General features: G+C 43.7%; 1 protein-coding gene across 1 annotated transcript in view; it reads left to right on the top strand.

Annotated features, from left to right (window-relative positions):
- The first annotated feature begins 416 nt into the window (after positions 1 to 416).
- Positions 417 to 21,175, top strand: part of CLN3 (CLN3 lysosomal/endosomal transmembrane protein, battenin) — a 49,236-nt gene continuing 28,477 nt past the window's right edge. Inside the window, exons 1-3 of the mRNA XM_063430884.1 lie at positions 417 to 538; positions 1,014 to 1,110; positions 3,221 to 3,311. Coding sequence (XP_063286954.1) covers positions 490 to 538; positions 1,014 to 1,110; positions 3,221 to 3,311 — 237 coding nt within the window. The 5' untranslated portion in view covers positions 417 to 489. The remainder of the gene's footprint in view (positions 539 to 1,013; positions 1,111 to 3,220; positions 3,312 to 21,175) is intronic.

The raw sequence follows: 21,175 nt of genomic DNA, 5'->3' as shown, positions 1-21,175 counted from the left end.
CTAGCAGTCAGTATAGAGAGAGCATACAGAGTAGTGAAGAAATTAACAAAAACGTTTCTATTTCTCCTCCTTATTTGCATGGTGTGCAAATACGCCTGTCAGTCAGTGTTGCCATTTGATTATTAGGGTAGGATAACCGGGTATATAAGAATAAACTTCTATAAAGATGGAGAGAGAAATCACACAGGCACGTCTCTTACTTCTGAAGCCCGCGCCCAATATTTTATTAATAAACCAAGGCACGTTAAAGAGAGAAGGGAGGCTTGTGATTTCCTCAGAAATTTCAATATGCATCAATTAAAAAAAGGAGAGGCGGTGTATGTTAATATAAAGATATATGACAAGTAATTGCAGAGTTTCTTTAACAGTAAGTTTTAGATACTGTCCCTTTAAGAGCTTAGTAACAGTAACCACGAGTGGGCGTGGTTAGTGGAACCAGGAAGTGAATCCAGAAAGCTGCAGGTTGCTGGCTCTGCCTGAGGATCAGACATGGAGAACAGGGGGCTCTCTGCAGGGGCCAGTGGGTCCCACTGGGAAGGTGAGATTGGGGGGCACTAATTAACCCCTTCATGGCTCTCACTGAGACAGGCATACAGTGTGAACACTCACTGACACACACACACACACACACACACACACATACACACACGCACAATAATACATTCTGTACACACACACACACACACACACATTATAATACATTCTGTGTATAAACACACACACACTCTGTAATAAGAAATTCAGTGTGTATCCAATGTGCTCACACACACACACACAGACACACACACACACACTCTGTAATAAGAAATTCAGTGTGTATCCAATGTGCTCACACACACACACACACACACACTATATGAGGGCCAAGGTTTACCCATTGTATGTGTATATACATACATTACAATACATTCTTTGTACACACTATCGGTCCCATCCTCCGTGTGTGATTTGTGTTGCTAGCCCAGTCGTGATGTATTGCCGGTCTCGGATCTGTCTGTTATTCCTTCTTATAGATGAGGACGATGATGATGAAGAAGAGGAAGATGTGCTTCCAGTTCCCCCACCTCAAACAGAAACCAGTTCTGGCTGGAGGAATTTGTCAGCTTTCTGGTAAATATGTCGCAAAATGTCACTGCAGGCTGTCTCTCACTGTCTGGACGTGTCAGTGGCTGTCACACACTGTCTGGATGTGTCAGCGGCTGTCTCTCACTGTCTGGACGTGTCAGCGGCTGTCTCTCACTGTCTGGACGTGTCAGCGGCTGTCTCTCACTGTCTGGACGTGTCAGCGGCTGTCTCTCACTGTCTGGACGTGTCAGCGGCTGTCTCTCACTGTCTGGACGTGTCAGCGGCTGTCTCACACTGTCTGGATGTGTCAGCGGCTGTCTCACACTGTCTGGATGTGTCAGCGGCTGTCTCTCACTGTCTGGACGTGTCAGCGGCTGTCTCTCACTGTCTGGACGTGTCAGCGGCTGTCTCACTGTCTGGACGTGTCAGCGGCTGTCTCACACTGTCTGGACGTGTCAGAGGCTGTCTCTCACTGTCTGGATGTGTCAGCGGCTGTCTCACACTGTCTGGATGTGTCAGCGGCTGTCTCACACTGTCTGGATGTGTCAGCGGCTGTCTCACTGTCTGGATGTGTCAGCGGCTGTCTCACTGTCTGGACGTGTCAGCGGCTGTCTCTCACTGTCTGGACGTGTCAGCAGCTGTCTCTCACTGTCTGGACGTGTCAGCGGCTGTCTCTCACTGTCTGGACGTGTCAGCGGCTGTCTCACACTGTCTGGACGTGTCAGAGGCTGTCTCTCACTGTCTGGACGTGTCAGCGGCTGTCTCTCACTGTCTGGACGTGTCAGCGGCTGTCTCTCACTGTCTGGACGTGTCAGCGGCTGTCTCACACTGTCTGGATGTGTCAGCGGCTGTCTCACACTGTCTGGATGTGTCAGCGGCTGTCTCACACTGTCTGGATGTGTCAGCGGCTGTCTCACACTGTCTGGATGTGTCAGCGGCTGTCTCACACTGTCTGGATGTGTCAGCGGCTGTCTCACTGTCTGGATGTGTCAGCGGCTGTCTCTCACTGTCTGGACGTGTCAGCGGCTGTCTCTCACTGTCTGGACGTGTCAGCGGCTGTCTCTCACTGTCTGGACGTGTCAGCGGCTGTCTCTCACTGTCTGGACGTGTCAGCGGCTGTCTCTCACTGTCTGGACGTGTCAGCGGCTGTCTCTCACTGTCTGGACGTGTCAGCGGCTGTCTCTCACTGTCTGGACGTGTCAGCGGCTGTCTCTCACTGTCTGGACGTGTCAGCGGCTGTCTCACACTGTCTGGACGTGTCAGCGGCTGTCTCACACTGTCTGGACGTGTCAGAGGCTGTCTCTCACTGTCTGGACGTGTCAGCGGCTGTCTCTCACTGTCTGGACGTGTCAGCGGCTGTCTCACACTGTCTGGACGTGTCAGAGGCTGTCTCTCACTGTCTGGACGTGTCAGCGGCTGTCTCACACTGTCTGGATGTGTCAGCGGCTGTCTCACACTGTCTGGATGTGTCAGCGGCTGTCTCACACTGTCTGGATGTGTCAGCGGCTGTCTCACACTGTCTGGATGTGTCAGCGGCTGTCTCACACTGTCTGGATGTGTCAGCGGCTGTCTCACTGTCTGGATGTGTCAGCGGCTGTCTCACTGTCTGGACGTGTCAGCGGCTGTCTCTCACTGTCTGGACGTGTCAGCAGCTGTCTCTCACTGTCTGGACGTGTCAGCGGCTGTCTCTCACTGTCTGGACGTGTCAGCGGCTGTCTCACACTGTCTGGACGTGTCAGAGGCTGTCTCTCACTGTCTGGACGTGTCAGCGGCTGTCTCACACTGTCTGGACGTGTCAGAGGCTGTCTCTCACTGTCTGGACGTGTCAGCGGCTGTCTCACACTGTCTGGATGTGTCAGCGGCTGTCTCACACTGTCTGGATGTGTCAGCGGCTGTCTCACACTGTCTGGATGTGTCAGCGGCTGTCTCACTGTCTGGATGTGTCAGCGGCTGTCTCACTGTCTGGACGTGTCAGCGGCTGTCTCACTGTCTGGACGTGTCAGCGGCTGTCTCACTGTCTGGACGTGTCAGCGGCTGTCTCACTGTCTGGACGTGTCAGCGGCTGTCTCGCACTGTCTGGACGTGTCACGCTGTCAGCGGCTGTCTCGCATTGTCTGTATGTGTCACGCTCTCAGTGGCTGTCTCTCTCTTTTAGGTTACTCGGTTTGTGCAATAACTTTGCCTACGTGGTCATGCTCAGTGCGGCTCACGACATTCTCAGGACGGAGACCAATGAGACCTCCACGGTGAGTGTTCTCTTTGAGGAAACAAACGGCATGTTATCCCTGTAAGGCCACACCGAGCTTCCGTGGCAGGGTTGTGTGAGTATGGTGACTATGTAAGATGACACTGATAGTCCGTGGCAGGGTTGTGGTATAATAGTGAGTATGGTGACTATGTAAGATGACACTGATAGTCCGTGGCAGGGTTGTGGTATAATAGTGAGTATGGTGACTATGTAAGATGACACTGATAGTCTGTGGCAGGGTTGTGGTATAATAGTGAGTATGGTGACTATGTAAGATGACACTGAGAGTCTGTGGCAGGGTTGTGGTATAATAGTGAGTATGGTGACTATGTAAGATGACACTGATAGTCTGTGGCAGGGTTGTGGTATAATAGTGAGTATGGTGACTATGTAAGATGACACTGAGAGTCTGTGGCAGGGTTGTGGTATAATAGTGAGTATGGTGACTATGTAAGATGACACTGATAGTCCGTTGCAGGGTTGTGGTATAATAGTGAGTATGGTGACTATGTAAGATGACACTGATAGTCTGTGGCAGGGTTGTGGTATAATAGTGAGTATGGTGACTATGTAAGATGACACTGATAGTCCGTGGCAGGGTTGTGGTATAATAGTGAGTATGGTGACTATGTAAGATGACACTGATAGTCCGTTGCAGGGTTGTGGTATAATAGTGAGTATGGTGACTATGTAAGATGACACTGATAGTCTGTGGCAGGGTTGTGGTATAATAGTGAGTATGGTGACTATGTAAGATGACACTGATAGTCCGTGGCAGGGTTGTGGTATAATAGTGAGTATGGTGACTATGTAAGATGACACTGATAGTCCGTTGCAGGGTTGTGGTATAATAGTGAGTATGGTGACTATGTAAGATGACACTGATAGTCCGTTGCAGGGTTGTGGTATAATAGTGAGTATGGTGACTATGTAAGATGACACTGATAGTCCGTGGCAGGGTTGTGGTATAATAGTGAGTATGGTGACTATGTAAGATGACACTGATAGTCCGTTGCAGGGTTGTGGTATAATAGTGAGTATGGTGACTATGTAAGATGACACTGATAGTCCGTTGCAGGGTTGTGGTATAATAGTGAGTATGGTGACTATGTAAGATGACACTGATAGTCCGTGGCAGGGTTGTGGTATAATAGTAAGTTTAGTGACTATGTAAGATGACACTGATAGTCCGTGGCAGGGTTGTGGTATAATAGTAAGTATAGTGACTATGTAAGATGACACTGATAGTCCGTGGCAGGGTTGTGGTATAATAGTAAATATAGTGACTATGTAAGATGACACTGATAGTCCGTGGCAGGGTTGTGGTATAATAGTAAATATAGTGACTATGTAAGATGACACTGATAGTCCGTGGCAGGGTTGTGGTATAATAGTAAGTTTAGTGACTATGTAAGATGACACTGATAGTCCGTGGCAGGGTTGTGGTATAATAGTGAGTATGGTGACTATGTAAGATGACACTGATAGTCCGTGGCAGGGTTGTGGTATAATAGTGAGTATGGTGACTATGTAAGATGACACTGATAGTCCGTGGCAGGGTTGTGGTATAATAGTGAGTATGGTGACTATGTAAGATGACACTGATAGTCCGTTGCAGGGTTGTGGTATAATAGTGAGTATGGTGACTATGTAAGATGACACTGATAGTCCGTTGCAGGGTTGTGGTATAATAGTGAGTATGGTGACTATGTAAGATGACACTGATAGTCCGTGGCAGGGTTGTGGTATAATAGTGAGTATGGTGACTATGTAAGATGACACTGATAGTCCGTTGCAGGGTTGTGGTATAATAGTGAGTATGGTGACTATGTAAGATGACACTGATAGTCCGTTGCAGGGTTGTGGTATAATAGTGAGTATAGTGACTATGTAAGATGACACTGAGAGTCCTTGGCAGGGTTGTGGTATAATAGTGAGTATGGTGACTATGTAAGATGACACTGATAGTCCGTGGCAGGGTTGTGGTATAATAGTGAGTATGGTGACTATGTAAGATGACACTGATAGTCCGTTGCAGGGTTGTGGTATAATAGTGAGTATGGTGACTATGTAAGATGACACTGATAGTCCGTGGCAGGGTTGTGGTATAATAGTGAGTATGGTGACTATGTAAGATGACACTGATAGTCCGTGGCAGGGTTGTGGTATAATAGTAAGTTTAGTGACTATGTAAGATGACACTGATAGTCCGTGGCAGGGTTGTGGTATAATAGTAAGTATAGTGACTATGTAAGATGACACTGATAGTCCGTGGCAGGGTTGTGGTATAATAGTAAGTTTAGTGACTATGTAAGATGACACTGATAGTCCGTGGCAGGGTTGTGGTATAATAGTGAGTATGGTGACTATGTAAGATGACACTGATAGTCCGTGGCAGGGTTGTGGTATAATAGTGAGTATGGTGACTATGTAAGATGACACTGATAGTCCGTGGCAGGGTTGTGGTATAATAGTGAGTATGGTGACTATGTAAGATGACACTGATAGTCCGTGGCAGGGTTGTGGTATAATAGTGAGTATGGTGACTATGTAAGATGACACTGATAGTCCGTGGCAGGGTTGTGGTATAATAGTAAGTATAGTGACTATGTAAGATGACACTGATAGTCCGTGGCAGGGTTGTGGTATAATAGTGAGTATAGTGACTATGTAAGATGACACTGATAGTCCGTGGCAGGGTTGTGGTATAATAGTGAGTATGGTGACTATGTAAGATGACACTGATAGTCCGTGGCAGGGTTGTGGTATAATAGTGAGTATGGTGACTATGTAAGATGGCACTGATAGTCCGTGGCAGGGTTGTGGTATAATAGTGAGTATAGTGACTATGTAAGATGACACTGATAGTCCGTGGCAGGGTTGTGGTATAATAGTGAGTATGGTGACTATGTAAGATGACACTGATAGTCAGTGGCAGGGTTGTGGTATAATAGTAAGTATAGTGACTATGTAAGATGACACTGAGAGTCCGTGTCAGGATTGTGGTATAATAGTGAGTATAGTGACTATGTAAGATGACACTGATAGTCCGTGGCAGGGTTGTGGTATAATAGTAAGTATAGTGACTATGTAAGATGACACTGAGAGTCTGTGGCAGGGTTGTGGTATAATAGTAAGTATAGTGACTATGTAAGATGACACTGATAGTCCGTGGCAGGGTTGTGGTATAATAGTGAATATAGTGACTATGTAAGATGACACTGATAGTCCGTGGCAGGGTTGTGGTATAATAGTAAGTATAGTGACTATGTAAGATGACACTGAGAGTCCGTGGCAGGGTTGTGGTATAATAGTAAGTATAGTGACTATGTAAGATGACACTGAGAGTCCGTTGCAGGGTTGTGGTATAATAGTGAGTATGGTGACTATGTAAGATGACACTGAGAGTCCGTGGCAGGGTTGTGGTATAATAGTGAGTATGGTGACTATATAAGATGACACTGAGAGTCCGTTGCAGGGTTGTGGTATAATAGTAAGTATAGTGACTATGTAAGATGACACTGATAGTCCGTGGCAGGGTTGTGGTATAATAGTAAGTATAGTGACTATGTAAGATGACACTGAGAGTCTGTGGCAGGGTTGTGGTATAATAGTGAGTATGGTGACTATATAAGATGACAATGATAGTCCGTGGCAGGGTTGTGGTATAATAGTGAGTATGGTGACTATGTAAGATGACACTGAGAGTCTGTGGCAGGGTTGTGGTATAATAGTGAGTATGGTGACTATGTAAGATGACACTGATAGTCCGTTGCAGGGTTGTGGTATAATAGTGAGTATGGTGACTATGTAAGATGACACTGATAGTCCGTGGCAGGGTTGTGGTATAATAGTGAGTATGGTGACTATGTAAGATGACACTGATAGTCCGTTGCAGGGTTGTGGTATAATAGTGAGTATGGTGACTATGTAAGATGACACTGAGAGTCTGTGGCAGGGTTGTGGTATAATAGTGAGTATGGTGACTATGTAAGATGACACTGATAGTCCGTGGCAGGGTTGTGGTATAATAGTAAGTATAGTGACTATGTAAGATGACACTGAGAGTCCGTGGCAGGGTTGTGGTATAATAGTAAGTATAGTGACTATGTAAGATGACACTGAGAGTCCGTTGCAGGGTTGTGGTATAATAGTGAGTATGGTGACTATGTAAGATGACACTGAGAGTCCGTGGCAGGGTTGTGGTATAATAGTGAGTATGGTGACTATATAAGATGACACTGAGAGTCCGTTGCAGGGTTGTGGTATAATAGTAAGTATAGTGACTATGTAAGATGACACTGATAGTCCGTGGCAGGGTTGTGGTATAATAGTAAGTATAGTGACTATGTAAGATGACACTGAGAGTCTGTGGCAGGGTTGTGGTATACTAGTGACTATGTAAGATGACACTGAGAGTCCGTGGCAGGGTTGTGGTATAATAGTGAGTATAGTGACTATGTAAGATGACACTGAGAGTCTGTGGCAGGGTTGTGGTATAATAGTGAGTATAGTGACTATGTAAGATGACACTGAGAGTCCGTGGCAGGGTTGTGGTATAATAGTAAGTATAGTGACTATGTAAGATGACACTGAGAGTCTGTGGCAGGGTTGTGGTATAATAGTGACTATGTAAGATGACACTGAGAGTCTGTGGCAGGGTTGTGGTATAATAGTGACTATGTAAGATGACACTGAGAGTCCATGGCAGGGTTGTGGTATAATAGTGAGTATAGTGACTATGTAAGATGACACTGATAGTCTGTGGCAGGGTTGTGGTATAATAGTAAGTATAGTGACTATGTAAGATGACACTGAGAGTCTGTGGCAGGGTTGTGGTATACTAGTGACTATGTAAGATGACACTGAGAGTCCGTGGCAGGGTTGTGGTATAATAGTAAGTATAGTGACTATGTAAGATGACACTGATAGTCCGTGGCAGGGTTGTGGTATAATAGTAAGTATGGTGACTATGTAAGATGACACTGAGAGTCTGTGGCAGGGTTGTGGTATAATAGTGAGTATGGTGACTATGTAAGATGACACTGATAGTCCGTGGCAGGGTTGTGGTATAATAGTGAGTATGGTGACTATGTAAGATGACACTGATAGTCCGTTGCAGGGTTGTGGTATAATAGTGAGTATGGTGACTATGTAAGATGACACTGATAGTCCGTGGCAGGGTTGTGGTATAATAGTAAGTATAGTGACTATGTAAGATGACACTGATAGTCCGTGGCAGGGTTGTGGTATAATAGTAAGTTTAGTGACTATGTAAGATGACACTGATAGTCCGTGGCAGGGTTGTGGTATAATAGTGAGTATGGTGACTATGTAAGATGACACTGATAGTCCGTGGCAGGGTTGTGGTATAATAGTGAGTATGGTGACTATGTAAGATGACACTGATAGTCCGTGGCAGGGTTGTGGTATAATAGTGAGTATGGTGACTATGTAAGATGACACTGATAGTCCGTGGCAGGGTTGTGGTATAATAGTGAGTATGGTGACTATGTAAGATGACACTGATAGTCCGTGGCAGGGTTGTGGTATAATAGTAAGTATAGTGACTATGTAAGATGACACTGATAGTCCGTGGCAGGGTTGTGGTATAATAGTGAGTATAGTGACTATGTAAGATGACACTGATAGTCCGTGGCAGGGTTGTGGTATAATAGTGAGTATGGTGACTATGTAAGATGACACTGATAGTCCGTGGCAGGGTTGTGGTATAATAGTGAGTATGGTGACTATGTAAGATGGCACTGATAGTCCGTGGCAGGGTTGTGGTATAATAGTGAGTATAGTGACTATGTAAGATGACACTGATAGTCCGTGGCAGGGTTGTGGTATAATAGTGAGTATGGTGACTATGTAAGATGACACTGATAGTCAGTGGCAGGGTTGTGGTATAATAGTAAGTATAGTGACTATGTAAGATGACACTGAGAGTCCGTGTCAGGATTGTGGTATAATAGTGAGTATAGTGACTATGTAAGATGACACTGATAGTCCGTGGCAGGGTTGTGGTATAATAGTAAGTATAGTGACTATGTAAGATGACACTGAGAGTCTGTGGCAGGGTTGTGGTATAATAGTAAGTATAGTGACTATGTAAGATGACACTGATAGTCCGTGGCAGGGTTGTGGTATAATAGTGAATATAGTGACTATGTAAGATGACACTGATAGTCCGTGGCAGGGTTGTGGTATAATAGTAAGTATAGTGACTATGTAAGATGACACTGAGAGTCCGTGGCAGGGTTGTGGTATAATAGTAAGTATAGTGACTATGTAAGATGACACTGAGAGTCCGTTGCAGGGTTGTGGTATAATAGTGAGTATGGTGACTATGTAAGATGACACTGAGAGTCCGTGGCAGGGTTGTGGTATAATAGTGAGTATGGTGACTATATAAGATGACACTGAGAGTCCGTTGCAGGGTTGTGGTATAATAGTAAGTATAGTGACTATGTAAGATGACACTGATAGTCCGTGGCAGGGTTGTGGTATAATAGTAAGTATAGTGACTATGTAAGATGACACTGAGAGTCTGTGGCAGGGTTGTGGTATAATAGTGAGTATGGTGACTATATAAGATGACAATGATAGTCCGTGGCAGGGTTGTGGTATAATAGTGAGTATGGTGACTATGTAAGATGACACTGAGAGTCTGTGGCAGGGTTGTGGTATAATAGTGAGTATGGTGACTATGTAAGATGACACTGATAGTCCGTTGCAGGGTTGTGGTATAATAGTGAGTATGGTGACTATGTAAGATGACACTGATAGTCCGTGGCAGGGTTGTGGTATAATAGTGAGTATGGTGACTATGTAAGATGACACTGATAGTCCGTTGCAGGGTTGTGGTATAATAGTGAGTATGGTGACTATGTAAGATGACACTGAGAGTCTGTGGCAGGGTTGTGGTATAATAGTGAGTATGGTGACTATGTAAGATGACACTGATAGTCCGTGGCAGGGTTGTGGTATAATAGTGAGTATGGTGACTATGTAAGATGACACTGATAGTCCGTGGCAGGGTTGTGGTATAATAGTAAGTATAGTGACTATGTAAGATGACACTGAGAGTCCGTGGCAGGGTTGTGGTATAATAGTAAGTATAGTGACTATGTAAGATGACACTGAGAGTCCGTTGCAGGGTTGTGGTATAATAGTGAGTATGGTGACTATGTAAGATGACACTGAGAGTCCGTGGCAGGGTTGTGGTATAATAGTGAGTATGGTGACTATATAAGATGACACTGAGAGTCCGTTGCAGGGTTGTGGTATAATAGTAAGTATAGTGACTATGTAAGATGACACTGATAGTCCGTGGCAGGGTTGTGGTATAATAGTAAGTATAGTGACTATGTAAGATGACACTGAGAGTCTGTGGCAGGGTTGTGGTATACTAGTGACTATGTAAGATGACACTGAGAGTCCGTGGCAGGGTTGTGGTATAATAGTGAGTATAGTGACTATGTAAGATGACACTGAGAGTCTGTGGCAGGGTTGTGGTATAATAGTGAGTATAGTGACTATGTAAGATGACACTGAGAGTCCGTGGCAGGGTTGTGGTATAATAGTAAGTATAGTGACTATGTAAGATGACACTGAGAGTCTGTGGCAGGGTTGTGGTATAATAGTGACTATGTAAGATGACACTGAGAGTCCATGGCAGGGTTGTGGTATAATAGTGAGTATAGTGACTATGTAAGATGACACTGATAGTCTGTGGCAGGGTTGTGGTATAATAGTAAGTATAGTGACTATGTAAGATGACACTGAGAGTCTGTGGCAGGGTTGTGGTATACTAGTGACTATGTAAGATGACACTGAGAGTCCGTGGCAGGGTTGTGGTATAATAGTAAGTATAGTGACTATGTAAGATGACACTGATAGTCCGTGGCAGGGTTGTGGTATAATAGTAAGTATGGTGACTATGTAAGATGACACTGAGAGTCTGTGGCAGGGTTGTGGTATAATAGTGAGTATGGTGACTATGTAAGATTACACTGATAGTCCGTTGCAGGGTTGTGGTATAATAGTGAGTATGGTGACTATGTAAGATGACACTGAGAGTCCGTGGCAGGGTTGTGGTATAATAGTAAGTATAGTGACTATGTAAGATGACACTGAGAGTCCGTGGCAGGGTTGTGGTATAATAGTGAGTATGGTGACTATGTAAGATGACAATGATAGTCCGTGGCAGGGTTGTGGTATAATAGTGAGTATGGTGACTATATAAGATGACACTGAGAGTCCGTTGCAGGGTTGTGGTATAATAGTGAGTATGGTGACTATATAAGATGACACTGAGAGTCCGTTGCAGGGTTGTTGTATAATAGTGAGTATGGTGACTATGTAAGATGACACTGATAGTCCGTTGCAGGGTTGTGGTATAATAGTGAGTATGGTGACTATGTAAGATGACACTGATAGTCCGTGGCAGGGTTGTGGTATAATAGTGAGTATGGTGACTATGTAAGATGACACTGAGAGTCTGTGGCAGGGTTGTGGTATAATAGTGAGTATGGTGACTATGTAAGATGACACTGATAGTCCGTGGCAGGGTTGTGGTATAATAGTGAGTATGGTGACTATGTAAGATGACACTGAGAGTCTGTGGCAGGGTTGTGGTATAATAGTGAGTATGGTGACTATGTAAGATGACACTGATAGTCCGTGGCAGGGTTGTGGTATAATAGTGAGTATGGTGACTATGTAAGATGACACTGAGAGTCTGTGGCAGGGTTGTGGTATAATAGTGAGTATGGTGACTATGTAAGATGACACTGATAGTCCGTTGCAGGGTTGTGGTATAATAGTGAGTATGGTGACTATGTAAGATGACACTGATAGTCCGTGGCAGGATTGTGGTATAATAGTAAGTATAGTGACTATGTAAGATGACACTGAGAGTCCGTGGCAGGGTTGTGGTATAATAGTAAGTATAGTGACTATGTAAGATGACACTGAGAGTCTGTGGCAGGGTTGTGGTATAATAGTGAGTATGGTGACTATGTAAGATGACACTGAGAGTCTGTGGCAGGGTTGTGGTATAATAGTGAGTATGGTGACTATGTAAGATGACACTGATAGTCCGTGGCAGGGTTGTGGTATAATAGTGAGTATGGTGACTATGTAAGATGACACTGATAGTCCGTGGCAGGGTTGTGGTATAATAGTAAGTATAGTGACTATGTAAGATGACACTGAGAGTCTGTGGCAGGGTTGTGGTATAAAAGTGAGTATGGTGACTATGTAAGATGACACTGAGAGTCTGTGGCAGGGTTGTGGTATAATAGTGAGTATGGTGACTATGTAAGATGACACTGAGAGTCCGTGGCATGGTTGTGGTATAATAGTAAGTTTAGTGACTATGTAAGATGACACTGAGAGTCTGTGGCAGGGTTGTGGTATAATAGTGAGTATGGTGACTATGTAAGATGACACTGAGAGTCTGTGGCAGGGTTGTGGTATAATAGTGAGTATGGTGACTATGTAAGATGACACTGAGAGTCTGTGGCAGGGTTGTGGTATAATAGTGAGTATGGTGACTATGTAAGATGACACTGATAGTCCGTGGCAGGGTTGTGGTATAATAGTAAGTATAGTGACTATGTAAGATGACACTGAGAGTCTGTGGCAGGGTTGTGGTATAATAGTAAGTATAGTGACTATGTAAGATGACACTGAGAGTCTGTGGCAGGGTTGTGGTATAATAGTGAGTATGGTGACTATGTAAGATGACACTGAGAGTCTGTGGCAGGGTTGTGGTATAATAGTGAGTATGGTGACTATGTAAGATGACACTGATAGTCCGTGGCAGGGTTGTGGTATAATAGTGAGTATGGTGACTATGTAAGATGACACTGATAGTCCGTGGCAGGGTTGTGGTATAATAGTAAGTATAGTGACTATGTAAGATGACACTGAGAGTCTGTGGCAGGGTTGTGGTATAATAGTAAGTATAGTGACTATGTAAGATGACACTGAGAGTCCGTGGCAGGGTTGTGGTATAATAGTAAGTTTAGTGACTATGTAAGATGACACTGAGAGTCTGTGGCAGGGTTGTGTTATAATAGTGAGTATGGTGACTATGTAAGATGACACTGAGAGTCCGTGGCAGGGTTGTGGTATAATAGTGAGTATAGTGACTATGTAAGATGACACTGAGAGTCTGTGGCAGGGTTGTGGTATAATAGTGAGTATAGTGACTATGTAAGATGACACTGAGAGTCCGTGGCAGGGTTGTGGTATAATAGTAAGTATAGTGACTATGTAAGATGACACTGAGAGTCTGTGGCAGGGTTGTGGTATAATAGTGACTATGTAAGATGACACTGAGAGTCCATGGCAGGGTTGTGGTATAATAGTGAGTATAGTGACTATGTAAGATGACACTGATAGTCTGTGGCAGGGTTGTGGTATAATAGTAAGTATAGTGACTATGTAAGATGACACTGAGAGTCTGTGGCAGGGTTGTGGTATACTAGTGACTATGTAAGATGACACTGAGAGTCCGTGGCAGGGTTGTGGTATAATAGTAAGTATAGTGACTATGTAAGATGACACTGATAGTCCGTGGCAGGGTTGTGGTATAATAGTAAGTATGGTGACTATGTAAGATGACACTGAGAGTCTGTGGCAGGGTTGTGGTATAATAGTGAGTATGGTGACTATGTAAGATGACACTGATAGTCCGTGGCAGGGTTGTGGTATAATAGTGAGTATGGTGACTATGTAAGATGACACTGATAGTCCGTTGCAGGGTTGTGGTATAATAGTGAGTATGGTGACTATGTAAGATGACACTGATAGTCCGTGGCAGGGTTGTGGTATAATAGTAAGTTTAGTGACTATGTAAGATGACACTGATAGTCCGTGGCAGGGTTGTGGTATAATAGTAAGTATAGTGACTATGTAAGATGACACTGATAGTCCGTGGCAGGGTTGTGGTATAATAGTAAGTTTAGTGACTATGTAAGATGACACTGATAGTCCGTGGCAGGGTTGTGGTATAATAGTGAGTATGGTGACTATGTAAGATGACACTGATAGTCCGTGGCAGGGTTGTGGTATAATAGTGAGTATGGTGACTATGTAAGATGACACTGATAGTCCGTGGCAGGGTTGTGGTATAATAGTGAGTATGGTGACTATGTAAGATGACACTGATAGTCCGTGGCAGGGTTGTGGTATAATAGTGAGTATGGTGACTATGTAAGATGACACTGATAGTCCGTGGCAGGGTTGTGGTATAATAGTAAGTATAGTGACTATGTAAGATGACACTGATAGTCCGTGGCAGGGTTGTGGTATAATAGTGAGTATAGTGACTATGTAAGATGACACTGATAGTCCGTGGCAGGGTTGTGGTATAATAGTGAGTATGGTGACTATGTAAGATGACACTGATAGTCCGTGGCAGGGTTGTGGTATAATAGTGAGTATGGTGACTATGTAAGATGGCACTGATAGTCCGTGGCAGGGTTGTGGTATAATAGTGAGTATAGTGACTATGTAAGATGACACTGATAGTCCGTGGCAGGGTTGTGGTATAATAGTGAGTATGGTGACTATGTAAGATGACACTGATAGTCAGTGGCAGGGTTGTGGTATAATAGTAAGTATAGTGACTATGTAAGATGACACTGAGAGTCCGTGTCAGGATTGTGGTATAATAGTGAGTATAGTGACTATGTAAGATGACACTGATAGTCCGTGGCAGGGTTGTGGTATAATAGTAAGTATAGTGACTATGTAAGATGACACTGAGAGTCTGTGGCAGGGTTGTGGTATAATAGTAAGTATAGTGACTATGTAAGATGACACTGATAGTCCGTGGCAGGGTTGTGGTATAATAGTGAATATAGTGACTATGTAAGATGACACTGATAGTCCGTGGCAGGGTTGTGGTATAATAGTAAGTATAGTGACTATGTAAGATGACACTGAGAGTCCGTGGCAGGGTTGTGGTATAATAGTAAGTATAGTGACTATGTAAGATGACACTGAGAGTCCGTTGCAGGGTTGTGGTATAATAGTGAGTATGGTGACTATATAAGATGACACTGAGAGTCCGTTGCAGGGTTGTGGTATAATAGTAAGTATAGTGACTATGTAAGATGACACTGATAGTCCGTGGCAGGGTTGTGGTATAATAGTAAGTATAGTGACTATGTAAGATGACACTGAGAGTCTGTGGCAGGGTTGTGGTATAATAGTGAGTATGGTGACTATATAAGATGACAATGATAGTCCGTGGCAGGGTTGTGGTATAATAGTGAGTATGGTGACTATGTAAGATGACACTGAGAGTCTGTGGCAGGGTTGTGGTATAATAGTGAGTATGGTGACTATGTAAGATGACACTGATAGTCCGTGGCAGGGTTGTGGTATAATAGTGAGTATGGTGACTATGTAAGATGACACTGATAGTCCGTGGCAGGGTTGTGGTATAATAGTGAGTATGGTGACTATGTAAGATGACACTGATAGTCCGTTGCAGGGTTGTGGTATAATAGTGAGTATGGTGACTATGTAAGATGACACTGAGAGTCTGTGGCAGGGTTGTGGTATAATAGTGAGTATGGTGACTATGTAAGATGACACTGATAGTCCGTGGCAGGGTTGTGGTATAATAGTGAGTATGGTGACTATGTAAGATGACACTGATAGTCCGTGGCAGGGTTGTGGTATAATAGTAAGTATAGTGACTATGTAAGATGACACTGAGAGTCCGTGGCAGGGTTGTGGTATAATAGTAAGTATAGGGACTATGTAAGATGACACTGAGAGTCCGTTGCAGGGTTGTGGTATAATAGTGAGTATGGTGACTATGTAAGATGACACTGAGAGTCCGTGGCAGGGTTGTGGTATAATAGTGAGTATGGTGACTATATAAGATGACACTGAGAGTCCGTTGCAGGGTTGTGGTATAATAGTAAGTATAGTGACTATGTAAGATGACACTGATAGTCCGTGGCAGGGTTGTGGTATAATAGTAAGTATAGTGACTATGTAAGATGACACTGAGAGTCTGTGGCAGGGTTGTGGTATACTAGTGACTATGTAAGATGACACTGAGAGTCCGTGGCAGGGTTGTGGTATAATAGTGAGTATAGTGACTATGTAAGATGACACTGAGAGTCTGTGGCAGGGTTGTGGTATAATAGTGAGTATAGTGACTATGTAAGATGACACTGAGAGTCCGTGGCAGGGTTGTGGTATAATAGTAAGTATAGTGACTATGTAAGATGACACTGAGAGTCTGTGGCAGGGTTGTGGTATAATAGTGACTATGTAAGATGACACTGAGAGTCCATGGCAGGGTTGTGGTATAATAGTGAGTATAGTGACTATGTAAGATGACACTGATAGTCTGTGGCAGGGTTGTGGTATAATAGTAAGTATAGTGACTATGTAAGATGACACTGAGAGTCTGTGGCAGGGTTGTGGTATACTAGTGACTATGTAAGATGACACTGAGAGTCCGTGGCAGGGTTGTGGTATAATAGTAAGTATAGTGACTATGTAAGATGACACTGATAGTCCGTGGCAGGGTTGTGGTATAATAGTAAGTATGGTGACTATGTAAGATGACACTGAGAGTCTGTGGCAGGGTTGTGGTATAATAGTGAGTATGGTGACTATGTAAGATTACACTGATAGTCCGTTGCAGGGTTGTGGTATAATAGTGAGTATGGTGACTATGTAAGATGACACTGAGAGTCCGTGGCAGGGTTGTGGTATAATAGTAAGTATAGTGACTATGTAAGATGACACTGAGAGTCCGTGGCAGGGTTGTGGTATAATAGTGAGTATGGTGACTATGTAAGATGACAATGATAGTCCGTGGCAGGGTTGTGGTATAATAGTGAGTATGGTGACTATATAAGATGACACTGAGAGTCCGTTGCAGGGTTGTGGTATAATAGTGAGTATGGTGACTATATAAGATGACACTGAGAGTCCGTTGCAGGGTTGTTGTATAATAGTGAGTATGGTGACTATGTAAGATGACACTGATAGTCCGTTGCAGGGTTGTGGTATAATAGTGAGTATGGTGACTATGTAAGATGACACTGATAGTCCGTGGCAGGGTTGTGGTATAATAGTGAGTATGGTGACTATGTAAGATGACACTGAGAGTCTGTGGCAGGGTTGTGGTATAATAGTGAGTATGGTGACTATGTAAGATGACACTGATAGTCCGTGGCAGGGTTGTGGTATAATAGTGAGTATGGTGACTATGTAAGATGACACTGAGAGTCTGTGGCAGGGTTGTGGTATAATAGTGAGTATGGTGACTATGTAAGATGACACTGATAGTCCGTGGCAGGGTTGTGGTATAATAGTGAGTATGGTGACTATGTAAGATGACACTGAGAGTCTGTGGCAGGGTTGTGGTATAATAGTGAGTATGGTGACTATGTAAGATGACACTGATAGTCCGTTGCAGGGTTGTGGTATAATAGTGAGTATGGTGACTATGTAAGATGACACTGATAGTCCGTGGCAGGGTTGTGGTATAATAGTAAGTATAGTGACTATGTAAGATGACACTGAGAGTCCGTGGCAGGGTTGTGGTATAATAGTAAGTATAGTGACTATGTAAGATGACACTGAGAGTCTGTGGCAGGGTTGTGGTATAATAGTGAGTATGGTGACTATGTAAGATGACACTGAGAGTCTGTGGCAGGGTTGTGGTATAATAGTGAGTATGGTGACTATGTAAGATGACACTGATAGTCCGTGGCAGGGTTGTGGTATAATAGTGAGTATGGTGACTATGTAAGATGACACTGATAGTCCGTGGCAGGGTTGTGGTATAATAGTAAGTATAGTGACTATGTAAGATGACACTGAGAGTCTGTGGCAGGGTTGTGGTATAAAAGTGAGTATGGTGACTATGTAAGATGACACTGAGAGTCTGTGGCAGGGTTGTGGTATAATAGTGAGTATGGTGACTATGTAAGATGACACTGAGAGTCCGTGGCATGGTTGTGGTATAATAGTAAGTTTAGTGACTATGTAAGATGACACTGAGAGTCTGTGGCAGGGTTGTGGTATAATAGTGAGTATGGTGACTATGTAAGATGACACTGAGAGTCTGTGGCAGGGTTGTGGTATAATAGTGAGTATGGTGACTATGTAAGATGACACTGAGAGTCTGTGGCAGGGTTGTGGTATAATAGTGAGTATGGTGACTATGTAAGATGACACTGATAGTCCGTGGCAGGGTTGTGGTATAATAGTAAGTATAGTGACTATGTAAGATGACACTGAGAGTCTGTGGCAGGGTTGTGGTATAATAGTAAGTATAGTGACTATGTAAGATGACACTGAGAGTCTGTGGCAGGGTTGTGGTATAATAGTGAGTATGGTGACTATGTAAGATGACACTGATAGTCCGTGGCAGGGTTGTGGTATAATAGTAAGTATAGTGACTATGTAAGATGACACTGAGAGTCTGTGGCAGGGTTGTGGTATAATAGTAAGTATAGTGACTATGTAAGATGACACTGAGAGTCCGTGGCAGGGTTGTGGTATAATAGTAAGTTTAGTGACTATGTAAGATGACACTGAGAGTCTGTGGCAGGGTTGTGGTATAATAGTGAGTATGGTGACTATGTAAGATGACACTGAGAGTCTGTGGCAGGGTTGTGGTATAATAGTGAGTATGGTGACTATGTAAGATGACACTGAGAGTCTGTGGCAGGGTTGTGGTATAATAGTGAGTATGGTGACTATGTAAGATGACACTGATAGTCCGTGGCAGGGTTGTGGTATAATAGTAAGTATAGTGACTATGTAAGATGACACTGAGAGTCTGTGGCAGGGTTGTGGTATAATAGTGAGTATGGTGACTATGTAAGATGACACTGAGAGTCTGTGGCAGGGTTGTGGTATAATAGTGAGTATGGTGACTATGTAAGATGACACTGATAGTCCGTGGCAGGGTTGTGGTATAATAGTGAGTATGGTGACTATGTAAGATGACACTGATAGTCCGTGGCAGGGTTGTGGTATAATAGTAAGTATAGTGACTATGTAAGATGACACTGAGAGTCTGTGGCAGGGTTGTGGTATAAAAGTGAGTATGGTGACTATGTAAGATGACACTGAGAGTCTGTGGCAGGGTTGTGGTATAATAGTGAGTATGGTGACTATGTAAGATGACACTGATAGTCCGTGGCAGGGTTGTGGTATAATAGTGAGTATGGTGACTATGTAAGATGACACTGAGAGTCTGTGGCAGGGTTGTGGTATAATAGTGAGTATGGTGACTATGTAAGATGACACTGAGAGTCTGTGGCAGGGTTGTGGTATAATAGTGAGTATGGTGACTATGTAAGATGACACTGAGAGTCTGTGGCAGGGTTGTGGTATAATAGTGAGTATGGTGACTATGTAAGATGACACTGATAGTCCGTGGCAGGGTTGTGGTATAAAAGTGAGTATGGTGACTATGTAAGATGACACTGAGAGTCTGTGGCAGGGTTGTGGTATAATAGTGAGTATAGTGACTATGTAAGATGACACTGATAGTCTGTGGCAGGGTTGTGGTATAATAGTAAGTATAGTGACTATGTAAGATGACACTGAGAGTCTGTGGCAGGGTTGTGGTATACTAGTGACTATGTAAGATGACACTGAGAGTCCGTGGCAGGGTTGTGGTATAATAGTGAGTATGGTGACTATGTAAGATGACACTGATAGTCCGTGGCAGGGTTGTGGTATAATAGTGAGTATGGTGACTATGTAAGATGACACTGAGAGTCTGTGGCAGGGTTGTGGTATAATAGTGAGTATGGTGACTATGTAAGATGACACTGATAGTCCGTGGCAGGGTTGTGGTATAATAGTGAGTATGGTGACTATGTAAGATGACACTGAGAGTCTGTGGCAGGGTTGTGGTATAATAGTGAGTATGGTGACTATGTAAGATGACACTGATAGTCCGTTGCAGGGTTGTGGTATAATAGTGAGTATGGTGACTATGTAAGATGACACTGATAGTCCGTGGCAGGGTTGTGGTATAATAGTAAGTATAGTGACTATGTAAGATGACACTGAGAGTCCGTGGCAGGGTTGTGGTATAATAGTAAGTATAGTGACTATGTAAGATGACACTGAGAGTCTGTGGCAGGGTTGTGGTATAATAGTGAGTATGGTGACTATGTAAGATGACACTGAGAGTCTGTGGCAGGGTTGTGGTATAATAGTGAGTATGGTGACTATGTAAGATGACACTGATAGTCCGTGGCAGGGTTGTGGTATAATAGTGAGTATGGTGACTATGTAAGATGACACTGATAGTCCGTGGCAGGGTTGTGGTATAATAGTAAGTATAGTGACTATGTAAGATGACACTGAGAGTCTGTGGCAGGGTTGTGGTATAAAAGTGAGTATGGTGACTATGTAAGATGACACTGAGAGTCCGTGGCAGGGTTGTGGTATAATAGTGAGTATGGTGACTATGTAAGATGACACTGATAGTCCGTGGCAGGGTTGTGGTATAATAGTAAGTATAGTGACTATGTAAGATGACACTGAGAGTCTGTGGCAGGGTTGTGGTATAATAGTGAGTATGGTGACTATGTAAGATGACACTGATAGTCCGTGGCAGGGTTGTGGTATAATAGTGAGTATGGTGACTATGTAAGATGACACTGATAGTCCGTGGCAGGGTTGTGGTATAATAGTAAGTATAGTGACTATGTAAGATGACACTGAGAGTCTGTGGCAGGGTTGTGGTATAATAGTGAGTATGGTGACTATGTAAGATGACACTGAGAGTCCGTGGCAGGGTTGTGGTATAATAGTAAGTTTAGTGACTATGTAAGATGA

Source organism: Pelobates fuscus, chromosome 8 (assembly GCF_036172605.1).
Source record: "Pelobates fuscus isolate aPelFus1 chromosome 8, aPelFus1.pri, whole genome shotgun sequence".
Taxonomy (NCBI): Eukaryota; Metazoa; Chordata; class Amphibia; order Anura; family Pelobatidae; genus Pelobates; species Pelobates fuscus.
The sequence above is the reverse complement of the archived record's forward strand: the minus strand, read 5'-3'. Positions and strand labels throughout refer to the sequence as shown.